This window comes from Cibotium barometz, chromosome 2, assembly GCF_041138505.1.
Source record: "Cibotium barometz isolate CiBa-2024 chromosome 2, ASM4113850v1, whole genome shotgun sequence".
Classification (NCBI taxonomy): Eukaryota; Viridiplantae; Streptophyta; class Polypodiopsida; order Cyatheales; family Cibotiaceae; genus Cibotium; species Cibotium barometz.
The window spans coordinates 5,605,837-5,626,351 of NC_141047.1; the positions used below are offsets into that span (position 1 = coordinate 5,605,837).

At 42.6% G+C, this 20,515-nt stretch overlaps 1 protein-coding gene across 4 annotated transcripts in view; it reads left to right on the forward strand.

Moving 5' to 3' along the window:
* The window catches only part of AUG3 (HAUS augmin-like complex subunit), a 129,831-nt gene that overhangs the window by 22,172 nt on the left and 87,144 nt on the right, over positions 1-20,515 (forward strand). For all 4 annotated transcript variants that reach the window (XM_086813079.1, XM_086813073.1, XM_086813087.1 and 1 more), the window contains exons 3-5: positions 17,231-17,334; positions 18,179-18,374; positions 18,683-18,749. In XM_086813079.1, the coding sequence (XP_086669205.1) occupies positions 17,231-17,334; positions 18,179-18,374; positions 18,683-18,749 (367 nt within the window). The remainder of the gene's footprint in view (positions 1-17,230; positions 17,335-18,178; positions 18,375-18,682; positions 18,750-20,515) is intronic.

The following is a 20,515-nucleotide window of genomic DNA, read 5'->3' on the forward strand; positions in this document are numbered from 1 at the left end:
ATTTGTAGTAGTGCAGCCTGGCACATTTGAGGCCATTAAGGGCACTTTGGTTTATGAGTCACAATGTATTTGCAAGATTTGGAGTGATATCATCCACACCCTCATGGCCACTTGGGCTAGAATCCAGGGATCTTGAGAACTGCGGAGAGAAAGCGCGGTCAATTTATGAGAGTGGGATTATTGCATCTTTTTCACTCCCCTTCATATGGGACCTTGTTGGCAGTAGCACAAGGTACCGGATTGGTTGAGATTTCCCCTATTTTTTCACACTCAATAGAAGTCTCTTTTTCGGAAAAAAAAAAAAAATATTGGAGGCTTTATGAAGCCAATTGCTTTCCCATTTGATGTTTTTAAGGTTTATCTTGAGGAAGCTTTGTTTCATTCCACAAAAGTAGACATTGTCTGGTTCTCTTTTACTTTTGTTTCCATTCCTTCTTCAAAGAAAAATTTGAAATCACTATGATATGACTGCAATTTCTGTTTTAACTTCAGCAATTTTGTTGTGTAGCTTTCTTGTTGCTTACTTTTTGATTGGTTTTCTTAAGGCTTGGGTGGGGAAAAGGGTTACAGAAATATGATATTGTGAATATGGTGTTAAGTCTGATCTTGAGGAATAATATATTAACAGAATTTGATGACGTATATTATTCACAGGCCATTGCCAAAGCAATTTTTATTGGCCACATTTCCAGGCCAGTTACTATTTGAATAACTGAAGCAGGCTACATTGCACACTACCATCTTTACATCATCCTGAAAGACTAAGATAAAACCATATATATCAGCTTTGTAGGCATCTAGTAGGCCACACCCAATCAGGTCCCAGATCAATGTACACCACGCATCTTCAAGCATGGTACACTGTACGCATCCACCACTGGAACAGTATATCGAAAGGATTGCAACTTCCCTAGGTCAGAACGTCCCCAGATTGGTATGCTACCAGAAAAGGACAGGCCTAGGATCGTTACGTGGCATTGCAACAGTAAGCCAATCTGAAAAAATAGAAGAAATGGCCTTTGGGCTCAGTCCACAGAGTAGTAGGTCTCTTCAGAACTGTAAGTTGTGACTTCAACCCTGGTTTCCACATTAACACACCCCTTTCCCTTACCTGAGATATGAATCTCCAGTTCTTACTGAACTATCCTTTGCACGAAGATGGACATTGATTTAGAAGTCCAATTATTCACCTGTGCAATATTGAGAATGTTGGCTCTGATAAAATGCTCCTTCAAAGTCCAGCCCTTGTCGAGATGAGTCTTTAAAAAGCAGTGCATTTCGAGAAACCTCTTAGAGCTGGACAGCTCCAAAGGCCATGCCAGAAGTTCTCTTTGGCAATCAAGCATCTAAGACATTTCCCAAAAGAAATGTTTCTTGCCATCAGCTTGTATCCCATGGGTAAGGCTCTTGCCATTATCTTGCATAAGAAGGTTTTTGCATGTATTAGAATCTTATTCCAAAGTCTTACACATCTGCTTGTGTGAATCTACGTTTCAGATTAACCCTCCCAAGTTCTTTGAAATGTGCAAAATCCTCTTCTTGAGCTATCAACCACTTGTATACCCTTGCAGCTACAAGGAGGCAGAGGGGAGCTCCATCCACCCACTCTGAGTCCTTGATCCAAGCATCGTGGTTACATATGGTGTTAAGTGGGAGATCCTGCATCCAAGCATCCACCCACTCTGAGTCCTTGATCCAAGCATCGTGGTTACATGTGGTGTTAAGTGGGAGATCCTGCATTCTCTGTAGAACAACCTACGGTGTCTTCTTATCAAATCTAGAGGTATCAAACACGATGGGAAGTTGATTTGGATCCCTCCACACAGTTAGTGGACCATCCCACAAATCAACAATTTGACAGGTCCCTCTATTGTGAGTCTCGTGCTAGTTAAAGGGGGGTCGTAAGATCCCTCCTGCCCGTATAGAAAAAAAATATTAAATAAAGGATTTTTGGCTTTAAAAAAATGACAAAATTGTGTACTTTGAAGTGAGATGAAATGTGAAATAAATTGAGTGTGGACAAATGGAAAACTGTTTGAGTTGAGTAAAAATTAACATTTACATAAGAGCATTAACTTTGACCTAAAGATCTAAGGTTCACATGCAGTGAAAAAAACTAAAGGTCAAATAGTGATACGAGTGCGCACATGTGCACAAATGCACTATGTGTGCACTACTCCATTTATGCACACGTCCACAAATGCACTATGTGTGTGTGTGTGTGCACACCGCATTACCCTGGGGATGTGTAAAGATGGGTCAAATGGTTTAGGAAATTTAAAAGAACAATGCCAAGCTAAATAAAAATTTATTAGCCAAGTACACTGCTTAGAAAAATTAAATTTTGACCCATATAGGTGTCTGTAAGCCTATGTGCACATAAGAATATGTGAAGAAGAACCCTGTTAATGATAAAATTTAAGAAAAATACGCTCGTATTTGAAATCAGAAGGTGGGTTTTACCCTAGGACTAGTAGCATGGGCAATAATTTTTCCTACACCATACAATACTCCAACATCAAGCATTTTCACATTTGTAAGTAAGTGATCTAGCTTAGCTTCACACTTTTTAATTTTGTGCAAGTACATTGTCCTTTTTTGAGCTTTGAATCTTGTCTTCTCATTTTTATTGTTTTCTATCTCTTTGTTAAATTAACAGTAAATAGAAAGAGTATTTTATGACCCTAGAAGCCTAAAATTTCCTAAATCAATAAATTAACCTCTTTGTAAAAGGTGTACAGTCAACCTTAGAAGAGATATTTAAATTGATCCATGGAGAGATAACCTTTGTAGATGATGTTTACATTAGATGTGTACCCTACAACAATAAACCATAGGTAATAGCCTATACTTGTGTTTTGGCATTTCTCTTAGAATGACCTTAGGAGTGGCCTTGTAAATGAACAAACTATTCTTAGCTTTAAACTAAAGCTGGGATAAACCCAAGAAATTAGAATTTAGAAGGTTATGTAGGGATTGATTCGTTCCTAAAAGGTGAATTTGGGCATGTTCTTGGATTCATCTAGGTATATAATTCAGCCGTATTAGCGGACATGCAGATTTCACTTTGTGAAGTTTTCGTCCGAGTTGCGGCCAGTTGATATTGTGCTAATTCTTTCTATCTTTAGCGGTGCATTTGCCCTATCAACTACTTATTTGCTGTACTAATTCTTTCTATTTGCTACTTCCCTTAGTGCTAGGCTTCATTATGGATGAGTCTGCCCTCCTGCATCTCCGAAGGTTTGACCGAAACTCAGTACGAAGGGCTTTGTGTGAATATATGCTCTTATGTGTGTGTGTGTGTGTGTGTGTGTGTGGAGTACGTGTGTGAGAGCATATCTTGATACAGAGTTTTGCACCCACTACTGTGCACTGATGACGTTAGTGGGGATATCATAGTATCGAGTCCATACTATGCATAATGGAATTGATAGTTATATAGTCTTGTGGGTTGACTACCATGAGTATATAACATGCACGTTCCTAAAAGGTGAATTTGGGCGTGTTCCTGGATTCATCTAGGTATATAATTCAGCCATATTAGCGGACATGCAGATTTTAGATTGTGAAGTTTTCGTTCGAGTTGCAGCCAGTTGATATTGTGCTAATTCTTTCTATCTTTAGCGGTGCATTTTTCATCTCAACTACTTATTTGCTGTACTAATTCTTTCTATTTGCTACTTCCCTTAGTGCTAGGCTTCATTATGGTTGAGTTTGCCTTGCATCTCCGGAGGTTTGATAGAAACTCAGTACGAAGGGCTTTGTGTGAATATATGCTCTTATATGTGTGTGTGTGTGTGTGTGTGTGGAGTGCGTGTGTGAGAGCATATCTTGATACAGAGTTCTACACCCACTATTGGGCTCTGATGACATTAGTGGGGATGTCGTAGTATCTAGTCCATACTATGCATAATGGAATTGATAGTTATATAGTCTTGTGGGTTGACTACCATGAGTATATAACATGCACGTTCCTAAAAGGTGAATTCGGGCATGTTCCTGGATTCATCTAGGTATATAATTCAGCCGTATTAGCGGACATGCAGATTTCACATTGTAAAGTTTTCGTTCGAGTTGCAGCCAGTTGATATTGTGCTATTTCTTTCTATCTTTAGCGGTGCATTTGCCCTATCAACTACTTATTTGTTGTACTAATTCTTTCTATTTGCTACTTCCCTTAGTGCTAGGCTTCATTATGGCTGAGTCTACCCTGTATCTCCAGAGGTTTGACAGAAACTCAGTACTTAGGGCTTTGTGTGAATATATGCTCTTATGTGTGTGTGTGTGTGTGTGTGTGTGGAGTGTGTGTGTGAGAGCATATCTTGATACGGAGTTTGACACCCACTATTGGGCACTGATGACGTTAGTGGGGATATCATAGTATCTAGTCCATACTATGCATAATGGAATTGATAGTTATATAGTCTTGTGGGTTGACTACCATGAGTATATAACATGCACGTTCCTAAAAGGTGAATCTGGGCATGTTCTTGTATTCATCTAGGTATATATTGATTCATTTAATTAGTTTGTACACCATAAAATGTGCACACAAATGTAACTTTTATCATGTAGACTTTTTTAGAGCTTTTCCCAGTTGAAGTGTGTAAATTATGGGTTAAAAGAGCCTTGAAATTAACCCTAAATCTAGCAAGATTGGTGAGAAAAAGAATATAGGCTAAGCGTAGAAATACGTTAATTTATTCTCAAATTGGGCAAAACCCTAGTGTACCCTTAGCATAGGAACACACATCATAACCTTGTCCATAAGAACCCTTGGGATAATAAGTGAAAAGACAATATTATTCACCCTAGAATATCTAGCATTTTTTGGTAAATACGACTAGGAGAAAATGGCCATACACCTTGAAAAAGTCTAACCATTTTTTAGTAAATACGACTAGGAGAAAATGGCCATACACCTTGAAAAAGTCTAACCATTCTAGAGAGAGAATGTCTATTATTTATGCACTTTACTTCTACAGAAATTGGAATCAAGGAAGACTTAAATAAAGGGTAGAAATGTACATGGAAGCAACCAAATTTAAAGGAGAATGGTATAAGGGAAGAACTTTAAATCTTCCCCGATAGGAATCTAGAGAGAGATAATGTGAACCTAGAGAGAGAAATTCTAGTGTTGATAATTGATGAACCCATAGAATTAAGTTTAAGAAAAGTTTAAGCTTAAAAGGAACTTTTATGAATCAAGACCGTTATGGAAACGATAGGAGTCTAACCCGATGTCCAATAAATCCTAGAGAGAGAGTGTGTTAAAATGCTTTATAAATTCCGTATAGAAATTGACCTAAACATCGATGCGGAGTTCATCTTAAGGCTAGACGGACTTTCTAAGGATAAGAATAATCTTATGTAAGGGAAAGACCATTAGGAGATAGAAAAAGGATTTGAGAAGTTTGAGACTATCTTGGTGAATCTCATGAACCCAAACTTTACGTGGAAAGTTATAAGGTTTATCATCTATAATACAATTATGACCTTGGATTAAGACCTTAGAATAAGAACTAGAATATGATCTTTTAAATAGGACTTAGGGCCTATCTATAGAGAAATTGAAAATACATGTAGAAGACCTATGGCTTCAGAGGAAATGTCTTAGGCTTGAGGGCTATAGTTGGAAATGACCGTTAGAGACCTAGTGCCTATGGCTTAAGGGAAGTACGAATTTGGCAATTCGAATGTTTATTCAAAGGACCAAGAAGGCTCGAACAAGGACTTGTCAGTTTAGGAATCGCATTTGGAGATTCGACGGAGGACCAAGATTGTCTCATCAGAGCTTGCGATGGTTTATCCCGATGTGTGATACTTGTTTGGATACTGTTTATTGAAATACTGTTTGCTATGGAGCTTGTGAAGGTACCACACAAGCTGATGGGAGGATGTCATCCGAATGGTGAATCCTGTCGCATGAAGACGGTCGTCCAAGACCTTGACCCAGCTCGGTGGACGTGGGCATGCTCCTGTTATGCCTGGTGTGAGGACAAAGGCAGCTCCTGAGTGTCATTGGGCTAGACATGGTCTAGGCTGGACGCATGCGTTGGTATCTAGACTCTGGTGTGATCGTGACCTGGAGTGTTCGTGCCTTGGGAATGGTATGGCCATCAAAAGCGGCTCTTGCCGATCTGGGATGTGAGACTTTGGGGCTCCTCGCCAGACGGTAGCACAAGCTGGAGTGCTCGGGCCTCAATGGTGCATATCTTCCTAGTCCGAGGAGCAAAGGTGTGGTGCAAGGAGATATTTTGAATATATGTGACATTGTTTTATTTGATAGCTGGATAATATTCCAGAGTTTTGTTATGATTTTCAGTATGTATGTTCTTCGGTACAGAGGCTCAAACGAAGGAAAAGGAGCGGAGTCGGAGAGGCCTGCAAGAGGGACGAAGAGGCAAGGGAGCAGAGGAGCAGGGGCAGAAAGCAGGGAAAAAACATCAAACCAAGGGCGCTGGACGGGGCTGGAGAAAGGGGGGCAGCGAGCGGGAGGAAGAGGCAGAGGCGCGACGCGAATGGAGGCTGGAGGGTGGGCAGGAGGCAGAAGGGGGGCAGTGCACAGGCGACGAGGAGGGAAGGGCCATGGTGGGCAGAGGGGGAGAGAGGCGCAGTGCGAAGAAGGCAGGGCCCAGGTCCTGATCAGTGTCTTATATGCAGATAGCAGGGACACATTGCAAGAGATTTCTGCAAGTGCAGCAGCTATTGAAGGAGATGGAGTGGCGGTGCTCAACAGGCTACATGACTTACCTCTGCAGCTTGAGCTAAACAGAGATGGGTGGTTGTTAGGGATGGTAGACGTCCCAGGATCCCCCTTCTTCTTGTAGAACACCCTAACAACCCTTATGCTTTTGTTGCTGATCACGTAGACTCCTCAACGCTGGGGGATGATGACTCAAAGCGTGTTCTCTCTAGATTTTTGGGTCTCAGTGCATTAGTACTATATGGGGTGATATCATCCACACTCTTATGGCTACTTGGACTCGCATTCAGGGGCCCTCTCGTTCTGCGCAGGCGAAGCGTGTGATATTTATGCAGGAATGGGACCATGGCATCTTCTTTTCCTTTAGTACCACAGGTCTTACATGGCATCATGATGCTCCTCAGTGGTTGAAATCACCTTACATATTGGGGTGATTCTATTCTTTTCCGGCTTATAGTTGTGATTGTTGTATGTTTTTCTCATACTTAATAGAAATCTCTTTCTGAAAAAAAAAATGTGTGTTCTCTACTCACCCTCTTTTCTCCTTTGGAAGGAGACTTTTGGGAGGAAACTGTTGTGAGAGGAGAGTGGGGGCTGTCAGTTGGAGACTGCACCACTTCCAGAGGGGAAACCTCCCTTGGTTGGATCACACGTGCCTGAAGGTACGAGCTCCTGCTAGGATTGCATAGTACCTAGACTATGGTGGCTAAAAGGCTGAGGCAGCAAAGAAAGAAACTTTTATTAATGTCTTCAAAACACCACTAGGGTCTATGAGACAAAAAGGTGTTACAAAGTATCCAAGTGTTACACTGATCCTGGAGATAAGGAATTTGGCCTTCTCTGGAAGTCATCCTCAGTCCAGCAATCCCTGCCAAAGAAAGAGAGCGTGAACCTCTTCCATGAGGCTCGCTCCAAAGGGTGTAAACCCCCTTCGCGTCCACCCTTCTTGTCAAAAGGTTGCTCAACCATATTGAAGTCTCCTCGCACTATCCAATGATCAACCTGGGGAATGACATTTGTAATGGTGTCCCAAAAGGCCACCCTTTCACCTCTCACGTTAGGTGCATAAATATTCAAGATTTCCAATTTTTGACCCTCATGCATGATCAAGATCCACTGCGCTCTAGCACGGATGATAACACCGTGCCCAATAACATGAGGCGTAACAGATGCTGCCACTGAAATGCAAACACCCCCTCTAGTCCCAACAGCCGAGGACCAGAAGGTGTGGCCAGAAAGCATCTTTCGAGTTTTGCCACAGTGAGACTATCCAATTTGTGTTCCTGCAACAAAAGTATATCCATAGACCCTCCTGTAACAGCAGGGTGAAGCTGGTCCTTCAGAAGGCGTTTCCTACCACAGGTGGGAAGTCCTCCAAGGCCTTGAACATTCCATGAGAGGATTCTCATGGAAGAGAAGAGGGTTTGACCCCCGATCTAAGAAGACGATGGGCAGTTTGAGGATGCCTCTCATAATGCTGGAGGATGGGATAAAATCCACGAGGCAAAGTCCACTGACAAGCCCTTGTCTGGGGCCCTGCACAGTACCTGCATATGTACGAGAAACCTGTGCGCCCTGCGGGGCATCAAGGGCTGACAAAGGGCGCTCTTTGCACATAATCAAGCTACTTGTGAGAAGTGAGAAGCGTCGGAGTGGAGAGAAGAAGTGAGAAGAACGATGTGTTCTTTGCTTTGTTCTTCTAAAAGCATCACTGAGTTGTGCAAAAGCTCTCAGCAAGTAGGCAGTGCAGAGTAGGCAGGCTATACCACTGCTCTCCATTTCGTTTCTAGAGGCACAACAACACAACAGACGATTCTTGGTAAGCAATTTGGTGATTTCATGTGTCAAGACGACATGCTTGAATTCGTAGACATTGTCAAATTACTTCTCGGAGTATTGGATCTCAGGCATGGCTAGATGGTGATGAAGGGGTCAATAAGAACAAAAAACCTGTTGTTGCTGGAGGACGATACAGAGGTCTACACAAGCGAGTGGAGAAAACCCTAATCCTAATTTCTGTGTCAAAGGAGATCGCACAGCAGCAAGCCATTTCGTTTCCAGAGACAGGACAACGTAGAGCTAAATAAAAATATTAGTTAAAAAAAAAACAGAAGAAAAGCTTCGTCGAGCTTAGCTCTCAGCAGTTTTCTCTCAATCAATGAGGCCTTCAATGCTCTTGAAGAGCTAGACAAAACGTTGACAACAACCTGTGTTGGCATCGTTGAGTGTGCAATTCTGAGCCCATTAGAGGAGAAAGCCCTCAACTCAGGAGCAAGGCAAAGGTCAGCTGCCAGCAGTACGAGAGGGAGGCAGAGGAGCAAGGTAAAACTTGGCTGCCAACGTGAGGGAGGCAGAGGAGCAGACGATAGACCATGAGGAGCATAGGCTTGAGGTTCTTGTGTTAGATTTGTGGGGTATTTCTCTAGAATTTTCTCATGCGGGGATATCTATGGTTCGACCACTACTCCTACCTTTAATAGCGTACCTGGCACTGTTCGTTTGGATATAGTTCATGTGTTTGAGCAATTAGGCATAGTGCACGAGAGTAGTGATGACTTCATTGAGGTGAGGTCTCGTAGGAGGGATGATTATACATAGGGATCATATGGATCTTGATAGCTTTGCATTTGACTTAGGCATTCTTATAGATCTAGTGATTATGGAGGCACCATTGATGGAGACATACCATACCCATAATGTTACATTAGTTTTTGATCCGGGCATTGACTTCGATTACAAGGCATTCTTTTCTGATGCTCGTAGATGCCTATGTATTGATATGGATACAGTTTATTGGGGATTCACGTTTGGTCCAACCAAGGTTGCTGCCGTACATACGTACGGATCCGTACAGTACGGCACAGCCGTACGGTACGGTACTGTATGGATCCGTACGGAATCATTTAAAAAAAAATGTGTGGCGTGTGGCTCTCTTCAGAAGACTCATCATCTTCATCTAATGATGAGATTTGAGACTCTTGCGTCTAGACTCTAGAGCATAGTCACAGGGGACGGAGGGGACGGAGGCTTGGAACGTCGGGACGGCGCGGGGGACGGACGGGGACGGACGGACGTCCCCCACGGGACGTTTCTGACAGGGGACGGCGACAGGGACGGCGCTGGGACGGGGACGGCGGTTGGGGACGGCGCTGTGCAGGGACGGCAGAGAGCCGTTGCGCCTGCCGTTGCTCCTGCCGTTTTTTGGCCGTTGCGCCTGCCTGGTTTCTAGCCGTTTATGGCTGTTGGGCTGGCTCTTCTAGCCGTTTATGGCTGTTGGAGACAGCAGTAAGAGAGACAGTACGAGAGACGATTTTGAGTTCGTTTCAAGCTTCGGGGGCGTTGCCCCCGAACTCCCCCGCCAAGGGGGGCCTAAATGTCTGCCGCCGGTCCCCCTTGGACCCCCCCAGCGGCAGAAATTTAGAGAGAGTATTTTTTGAGTGCCGTTCCCTCCCCCGTCCCCGTTCCCTACTTATGGCCGTCCCCCGTCCCCGTCCCCGTCCCCCGTCACCGTCCCCCGTCCTTTGTGACTATGCTCTAGAGTCTAGACAATTGTAGTGTTTCATTGTTTTGCTTTTTGCACTTGTGGACCAGGACATGTGCTGTAGACATGATATTTGTACTCTCTTTTATCATCTATGACTTTCATGGTTCTTGCTTATATCACTATGACTGTTGACATGAGGTATTGTGTAATGGGCTTAACTGATAATTGATTTAAACTTTAAGTAATGAGGTTCAGTCTTTATTTTAAGTATTTTGGCTGCTATGTCTACAAAATATTCAGGTTTCTAGGACTGCTTACAAATGGTACGTACTGTTTACGTACCTTAAAATTTGTTCCGTACAGAAGTACGTTCCGTACGTACTGATAGCGTGCCATACACTACGTACCTTTCCACCTTGGGTCCAACCGCAGACCATCTTGAGAGTCTTGTGCTTATTGATGCAGCACGCCATCACAATACATTCGTCTTCGACCTTGGTGGATATCTAGACCATGATCTTATTGGTGTATCTTGTGGATTTCTATTCGATTCGGGTGACCATCTTTCGACAGTGGGGTGGTGTTACTTCATATTTGATCAAGGTTGCTGCCGCACGCTCGTGACTTGGGGTGACACGACTTACCCTGTTGATCTAGGTGGCACGAGATCTATGGTAATGATTAGGCGACTCCTTGGTTTCACATTTGACCCGGGAGGATGCATTTTTAGCCTCGTCATCGGTGTTGTTCTACATTCCTTTCCATTCCGGGAGGGACCATACACCTTGGCGATGACATCGACATTTTAGTCATGGAAGTGATTTTTCGCTTTTGTATATAGCCTTTGTATATGCCACTTTTTAAGCATCACCACCCTTCAATTTTGAGGACGAAATCATTGTGGGAGGGGATGGTTTGTAATGAAGCAATTTTATATGCACATGCACATGTATGGTTTGGACCTAGACACATGGACCTTTGGTTCTTTGGGCATAGATTTGGACATGGGCATAGTATTAGCAAGTGTGAAATGGCCAAGCACTATATAAGTGACCTTGGTCTAGGTTATTGTACTTTTTATGACCTTTTTACACCTTTACACCTTTTGATAACTCATAATCACTTTTGATCAATACTAATCATCTTTTTCATTGGAAAGTTTCCAATGAGACCTTCTCCCATGTCTTAAGACTCCATGTAAAGGATGTCTATATGTCTCTAGACTCCATGTAAACGAGTCTCCTCTCCCTCCGTCCTTTCATCTCACAGCCGAGGAGTGCTTGTTAAACCCTAATCACAACCCCTTCTTGACACAGAAGCAAATTGAGGTTCATTTGAGGGATTATGTGGGCGTTGATAAAATTATTAGGGGAAAGCTGTCGCAACTCAATGGCATCATTGCTTGCACGCAAGCTCAACAAACGGACATGTTTCGATTGCAACAGTGGCATTATCATTTGCACGCAAGCTCAGCAAACGGACATGTGTTAACAATCGTGCAACAATATCACCGTGGAGCTTTGAGCGCAACGTTATAACGTAGAGCAGCAAATGGACAAGTTTGAACAGTTGTGCAGCAATATCACGTGGAGCTTTAAGTGCAACACAAAAAAAAGGAAGAAGAGAATGCAAGCAATGTGTTGGCATCACTGAGCTCAAAGAGCTCTCAGCCCACTAGAGGAGAAAGCCCTGAACTTGGCTGCCAGCAGCATGAGAGGAAGGGAGAGTAGCAAGGCAAAGCTTGGTTGCCAGCGTGAGAAGGGAGAATTTTTTGAGTAAAAAAAAGGGCGCCTATTTCTATCAAGCTTTAGGGTTTCTTCTTGACCATTCACACCATTGCCAAAAATTTGACCTCCCACACCTTGTCCACTCGAGTTCCATTCATTCCACACTCTGTGTCCCTTTGCCTAATCCATTAGCTTTTTGTTGTGCACACCATCAACCCCAATCCCATTCTCTTCCATTCACACCTCCTCTACACTAGTCTTGTAAGGGGTTATTTACACACAAAATGTGCATACGCACATTTGGAGAGGATTTGAGGACGCACATTTGGAGAGGATTTGAGGACATATGTTTACATGTGGGTGAGCTGAGAGCATGTTCTAGTAATTTGTTGGGGATTGTTCACATGCCTCGTGTTTTTTTGTGAGGTATGTTCACACACTTTGAGTGTGTTGGGTGAGATTCACGTGCGTATTCACACGCGGTGTTTTGTGGTGGCTTGGGCGATTTCAGATTTGGTTTTGCACGCCTTTACATATGGCACCCTTGCATGCGGACATGGAGGCATCCTAGAGTTGTCTTATGGCATCCATGGCATCCATAAAGGTGGACATGGAGGAGTCTTGTAATTGCTTTAGGATGTGGATGATGTTGCCATATCCATTCACCACGGGCATGACCTATGTGGAGTTTCGAGATATGTTGGATGACACATGGTCATGATTTTGGTGTTGGTGATACACATGGCTACATGGTAGATGATGATCAGGATGTCTTTCATGGGAGGCATTTCAGGAGTCATGGAGCGAAAGGATTGGATCCTTTGAGGACACATGTCGAGCATGCTTACACATATATCGTTCTCGCAGTGGAGTTCGCATGGGTCTCGACAGCTTCTATGATTCATCTACGACATCTACTTGCCATCGTTCCATTGATTTTCATACTTCTAGATCGACCCATTCATTGTATTATGATGTGGATGATGATGATGATGATGTATCATGTGCACATGATACTACACACGCACATAATGATATTGCCACACGTACACATGGTGATGATGTTGACACGATTGATATGTGTGGGCTAGATCATGTGGACATGATCTTGAGGGCAGGCATGGCATTGGACACATCGAGCATCGTAGATGATGATACGCCTAGTATGTCTACCTACTTCTCCAGAGATCATAGTGAGAGTTGATTAAAGAATCTTGAGTATTTAATTAGTGAAGCATCCATTGCACACAAGGTTAGATATACTCCGCAGGATACCCATGAGCATACGATAGACCGTGAGGAGCATAGGCCTTAGCTTCTTGTGTTAGATGTGTTGGGCTATTCATCTAGAGTTTTCTCATGTGGGGATATCTATGGTTCGACCACTACTCCTAGCTTTCATAACGTACCTTGCCTGTTTCTTTGGATATAGTTCATGTGTTTGAGCAGTTAAGCATAGTGCATGAGAGTAGTGATGATGTAACTATTTGGTCCTCCTAGCTCTATTTCACATGATGAAATCCATGCCTGGACACCAGATAGGTGAAAGAAGACATGGGTACAGGGTCCATAAGGTTTGATTATGAAAAAGCACCATTCGTGGTTAAAAAGCAGGAAAAAGCAAAAAGTCAAACAGGGTTGACCGTGAGCCGAGGGCACCAATGGAAAGAGAAGATTGAGCCAGACCAAAAAGCTAAAAGGTGCTTTCTCAAAAAGCAATGCTAGGGTCAAAAAGCAAGGCCTTAAAGCCAGAAAAGCAAAGCACCAAAAGTTAAGTAATATTTTATTAATAAAAAAAAAAAGACCAAGCAAAAGCATGAAGGCTTTTTGGCAAAAAGCAGGTCTCACAAGTATAAAAAGGATTGGACTGCTCTTGTAGTACCATGAACAAGATCATTGAAGATTGAAGGAGATCGTGGAGTATGTGGGGACATCATTATGATCATGAAGAGCTTCTTCTTCGCCATCAACACCTTCTCCAACATGCTTTTCAGATGTACGGTCAGCCCTAGACTTGTATGGGCATATGCATGGGCAATACGGATGCAGGTACGGAGAGAAGTTTCAAAAACCCTAAAATTGCTCCAAAAACCCTAAAAAACAGCTTTTTTGATGTTTTTATTGCCCGAAAACCATTAAAACAGGTTTTATATAAATTTTCTTGCAAGAAAGAGCTTTTCCATGGTTTTCTTCGTGGACAAGGCTATAGGAGTTGTGGATATTACTCATGGCATGAGCGAGTGTTTCTTGGACTTGGACATGGAGAACTTGGGCATAGAGCTTGGACATGGAACATGAAGCTTGGACATAAACATGGAACTTGGACATATAGGTTGGGCATGAAGCTTGGACATGAACATGGAACTTGGACTTGGACTTCGACTTGGATTTGGATTTGGATTTAGATTCATTGGATTTAGATTTGGATATTTGGATCTGGCACTAGCTCGGTGAGAGATACTTGTGGGTCATCCCTGTGGTGTGCTCGACATCAGAGATCTTGTGCGTCGACATCGACATCGACTTGGATATTCTACATCGGCATATTTGTTTGTTTTCATTGATTGTATGATCCTGGCCGCCAAGGTGCGCGTGGATTGTTTTTGAATAAATTCTTGAAAGGGAGCGGAGCCTGTTCCCCGCTCAATGTGGTGTACTGTGCAAGATCCCCATTCCCTTTTCTCTCTCCCCTCTCTCTCTTTATATTTTTATCTCTTAGACACGTGGTTGAGTTTGTCACTGCACGCCCCGCTTGGGCTTACAGATGACTTCATTGAGTTGAGGCCTCATAGCAGAGGCACGATTATACATAGGGATCACATGGATCTTGATAGCTTTGCATTTGACTTAGGCATTCTTATAGATCGAGTGATTACGAAGGCACCATTGATGGAGACATGCCATACTCTTGATGATATATGAGTTTTTGATCTGGGCATTGACTTGGATTACGAGGCATTTTTTTTGTGATACTTGTAGATGCCTATGTATTGATATGGATATAGTTTATTGGGGATTCACTTTTGGTCCACAACCGGAGACCATCTTGAGAGTCTTCTGCTTATTGACACAGCACGCCATCACGACACATTCATCCTTAACCGTGGTGGATATCTAGACCATGATCTTGGTGGCGTATCCGCGGGATCTTGGTGGCATATCTCGTAGATTTCTATTCAATCCAGGTATCCTTGGTGACTATCTTTCGACAGTGGGGCGGTGTTACTTCATATTTGATCCAGGTGGTCGCCACTCGCTCGTGACTTGGGGTGACACGACTTATCCTTTTGATTTAGGTGGCACGAGATCTATGGTTATGACTAGGTGACTCCTTGGTTTCACATTTGACCTGGGAGGATGCATTTTTAGCCTCGTCATCGGTGTTGTTCTACATACTTTCCATTTGATCCGGGAGGGATCATACACCTTGGCGACAACATCGAGGCGAGGACATCAATATTTTTGTCATGGATGCGATTTTTGGCTTTTGTATATAGCCTTTGTATATGCCACTTTTTGTGCACGACCACCCTTCGATTTGGAGGACAAAATCATTGTAGGAGGGGATGGTTGTGTTTAATGAAGCAATTCCACAGGCACATGCGCATGTATGGTTTGGGCCTAGGCACATGGACCATGGGTCCCTTGGGCATAGATTTGGGCATGGGCATATTATTAGCAAGTGTGAAATGGCCAGGTACTATATAAGTGACCATGGTATAGGCTATTGTACCTTTTATGACCTTTATGATCTTTTACACCTTTTGATATCTTTTGGATCAATACGAATCATGTCTTGCTTAGCAAGCTTCCATGGAGACCTTCTCCCATGTCTTAGACTCCATGTAAACAATGTCTACATGTCTCTAGACTCTTATGTAAATGTGTCTCCTCTGCCTCTCTTCCTTTCATTGGCATACGCCATGCTTTGAGTAGCCTCCTTTCTTTCAGTGGCGGGCAAGAGTAGTGGGCGAGCCACGTGTAGTAAGGCTGTAGATGGGCAGGTGACAACAATGGATGTGTTGACGAACAGTAGCAGATGGTGGCGCAACAAAAAAACCTAAAAAGTCATAGAAAACCTAACCTAAGCAGTGATACCAATTGAAGGTGTAAGCTTTTGCTAGGGTTGCACAGTACCTAGGCTATGGTGGCTGAAAGGCTAAGGCAGCCATGATTGGGGGGGAGAGAGAGAGAGAGAGAGAGAGCACGTGAAACAATTATTTGCACGACTCAAATGATGGGATTAGATTGATGTAATGTATACCAACTACATGGCTTTTTATAGCTTGCAAACCTTATCTTTTGACTCACATAAATCACAGATGCATATGGGGACATTACACATGGCACACACTTATCTTATCTAGATAAGAGGGTGTTCACACACATGTAGGCACACTTACACATATATGAGGTGTTCACACCTATACAAACACATATAGATGGTTACACACACACTGACAGGTACATGGGTTCGACACACAGGACACAAGAGACTCCGAAACACCCAACAGTGCCTGCTGTACATAGGTTTTTTCTCTTGAGGATATCCTCGCTTTGGACTGTGCTGGGAAATATAAATTTATATCCTCTAATAAGAAGGGAGAGGATTGACCATGGGGTCTAGTCGCCAATTCCATGCCTCAGTCCTGTGAGGATCATCCCTTGGAACATTCAGGGCTAGGTGACATCAATTGTTCTATTTGATCATGTAAAATATTTGCTATAAAAATAGAGGATGGTTTTATGCCATGGTGGGACTGTCATGTATTCAGTTCTGCGCTTTCTTCTTTGTAGAATCTAGAACTCTTCACTGGTGAACATTAAGGCCTGGGGGGGTATGTGCCTGTGCGCATGCAAACCCTACTTGATGTGTAAGAATTGGTGGGCCTTTCAGTTTTTGGGACATTTTCTCCTATGGGAATCAACCACTTTTTTTTTTTTTGGTTTTTTTTTGAAAGGGGGTGTCACCAGATTTTGTAAGAGGGCTTCTGGCCCCCTCTTCCATGATGATGCTGCTGTTTTCTGAAACCTTGTCATGAGTTTCTTTTCACTGCCAGCTAATTCTTGATCAGGGAGGCTTTAAACTAGTTGTCTGACCTTGCTTATGCTTGCGTGAGGCTACAAAGTCTATCAAGTGCTCTATCAAAACATTTAGCATAAGGGTCTTACTTTTATGAATGCAATTTCTTGAGTACAATCCCTCGATCCCTTCATACTCATAATCTACTTTTACACATTTGCATTCACTTTTGTCAGACATTAGATTCTAAAGTGGTCTACATACTAATGATTTTCTCAGTTTTGGTTCAGGGAGACGATTTGGATTTTGCCTATGACAGTATCTCAGCATTTTCAAGTCGAAGAAGTGACCAGGAAGCTGTACTTGGTGTTGAGGAATCATTGAAGGAAATTAGGTGATTTAAAATTTGCTTTGCAGTTTGTGCATTAACTAGTTCCAGGGTATAAACAAACATGGTACAGTGAACTATGGAGAACATTCCAATTTCACAAATTCTTATAACTTTATGTTAGTAAGAGTAAGAGCACTTTCATCACTCTAATAGCTTCGTTATGTCATTTAGGAAGGGCCATGATGCAATTAAAAACATGGATCCTTTTTCAACTAACAAGAATCTTTACATCAGTTATACTTTGTCAATAACACCTTTTTCAACTTTAGGCATGCACTCTCTTGTTTTTACTTGAAAGAGTTCAGAAACTAATCTATTGAGCCCTGTGTTAATCGTAGAGGCCCCCCTAAGTTTCAGTGGAGACGAGAATTCTCAAGTAATGCTTTGTTTACATAGATTTCACTCCTTGCTGTTGTGTAAATAGTTTTTTTAGCATAGCTTTTTCTCCCCTTTTTGATTTATTGGCCTTTAAATTGTACTAATGAACTAGACTTTAATTGGTGAGCCCCGTTATATTTGATTGCACATGCATACACACATGCCAGAAATCGGTGAGCAAGCAAGCACACACACACACACACACACACACACACACACACACACAACTACATGTAAGTAAACATTACACATTCATAAAAAGCCATAGCTACATGATTTACACAGGGCTGATCGAATTGAATATTATCAGGAAGCATCTCTAGTTCTTTCCTGAAACATGATTATTTCTATTTCACTGAGGATGTCCTCAAATTCTATCTAGAGCTTCTACATGGGCGAGAAACTTCAGAATCATGAATTTCTTTTCATTTTGAAAGTGAGTGAACTCTTAGACTCATATTTATTTCAGAGACACAACTGCAGCATACAAACTTGAGGCAGCAGAATTGCAGAAGAGGGTTCACCGCTTGCAGTCACAGCTGGATGTGATAACAGGTCAAGCTTCTGCTTTAATTCAAGGCAGGAGGGCAAGAAGTGCTGCTGCCTCATCTGCAAGCGAACAATTGCTTTTAGTGGAAGAAAAACTTGCAACTAGGAACCTGGAGGTAAGAAGAGAAATACGATTCAGCACACTATTTCTCTTTACCGATTGTGGGTGTGGTATTTATAACCTTGTTTATTTTTCATGTCGAGAGTATTGTAGGTATGCATTTTTTTCAGGGCCGCCCTCTCCATGTACCGGTGCTGCAAGTCTGCTGAGTGGATAGATACCTTTCCTTGCTCTCATCATTCTAGTTATCGCTTTTGTTAAGGAGGGCTCTGATTTGCTTTACTAGGAGGTCATCCTTGCATCTAGGAGTGTAGATATTGGAGTGGCAGTTACATTATGCCTTGATGTTTCTTCACTTCCCAGGTGAATTCTGTGCTGGAAAAGATATCATCATCTGCGCAAGAGCTTGCTCATTATCATTCTGGTGAAGGTAATTTGTGGTTTAGCTCTTAAGTAATAGATATGTATAGAGTAAAGTTTTGAAATTCATTATGTGCATTTAAAGAAAATTTTATATTCTACCTCTGTCAAAGTGTACTGTGATAATCTGGAAGATAGAAAGGCAAGGGATGCCATTTGAAGTTGAACCATATATTAAGTGCGAGTGTGGAGGGTCCTGAACAAAACAATCTATGCATGACAGTAGGATCCTTCAACTCAAGGAGTAAATGAACATGGGATTCAAGCAGGAGGCATAAAATGCAGTCAAGAAGAGGTAGGAAGAAAACAGGAGCAAGCAGCATAAAGTGGTTTTGTGCATTTCCAGTATCTTGCACCTCTTGTGAGAGCACTGAAAGATATGGAATATACCATATGATACCATGAACATTGTGCCATATATAAGGGGGTTTAGAGTGAGTACAGAATCTATTGTGATGTTAATAGGCATCTTATTAAGCATATTTTGTCATAACTCTGCAAGCGTATGTTTTCTCAAAAGAGAAAAAGAAAACATTTCATACAAAAACAGAAAGTGTTCATAGACTGGTGAGTTTTGTTGAGATTCTTTGGGGAGGGTATGCCATCAACACCATGCAGAGGGCTTACTGGGCTGTTCATCAGGTGTTCTATCTAGGAAAAGGCTTCTTCAATGTCCTGCTATCTGATCAACATGGGTATTCAAACTGTTGGTTAAGGCTCCACTGTTATTCTTTAAACGCTTTATCCATGTCCTACATTGCAACCCGTGTTTTGATGTCAATAGGGGGCTTGTTAATGCTTGCCCAATATGGGTGGAATTTGTAGATTTCCCCTTATGGATATGGCCCTCTCTTAGAGAGCTGGCAAAGTTGTTAGGCAAGCCTCTGCTTGTTCCTTCTATCTTTGGGGAAAGGGTCTAATAAGGTATGTTTAGCCTGGGATGTCAAGCTGCCTACACTTAAAGAAATTTGGGCACTTTGCTAGGAGTTGCCCAGCTTTCAAAGAAGAGAGGGATAGTGGGTTAAGAAAGATTAAGGGTTAATCAACTAGGGTGGGAGGGATGGGACAGATGGGGTACCTCTCAAGATCTGATGCTCATGGTATGGTGAAAGAAAAGGGTGGGGTGGAGGTTTGAAGTCTAAGGGAAAGCAGGGGCATGTAGGGGAAACTGAAGGTACGGGGGATCAGGATACTTTGGATGCTAAAAGTTCCAAGGACGATGCTGCAGTTCATGGAGGGAACAAATCTGATGGTTCTGAAGGTGGAAATAAAGGAAAGAAGCTGATAGAGTTGATGTTGGGATGGGGAAGAAAAATGTGGGGCCAGATGAGGTGGCCCCTAGAAGCTCAGTCGATGTTGCGGTGGGAAAATAAAGTGCGGGGGCAGATAATGTGCCCCCTAGAAGCTCAAAGGATGACAAATGGCTACAAGTTTCTGACAGGAAAGATTTCCGGACTAGGACATCTTTTTCCCCTCTATGTTCTCTAGTGTATTTAGATTATATGTAAGGGGTTTTGAATAACGAGGACAATGACCCTTCCTCATTACAAGTTCTCTTTTTTCAACCCAAGAGCTATGAGGGAAGAAGGTTATAGTGAGGGGAGGGATAGAAAAGTGGAGGGTAGGGAGGCGAAGGATGTTGAGATGTTGAAGATGCTGGGTAGCGACAAATCCCCAGGGTGGGATGGCTTAACAATGGAATTTTTCTTGGAATATCTGGAAGATTTGAAGCGGTGAGTAGCCCTTATTGGGAACAAGACACTCACACCATATCAA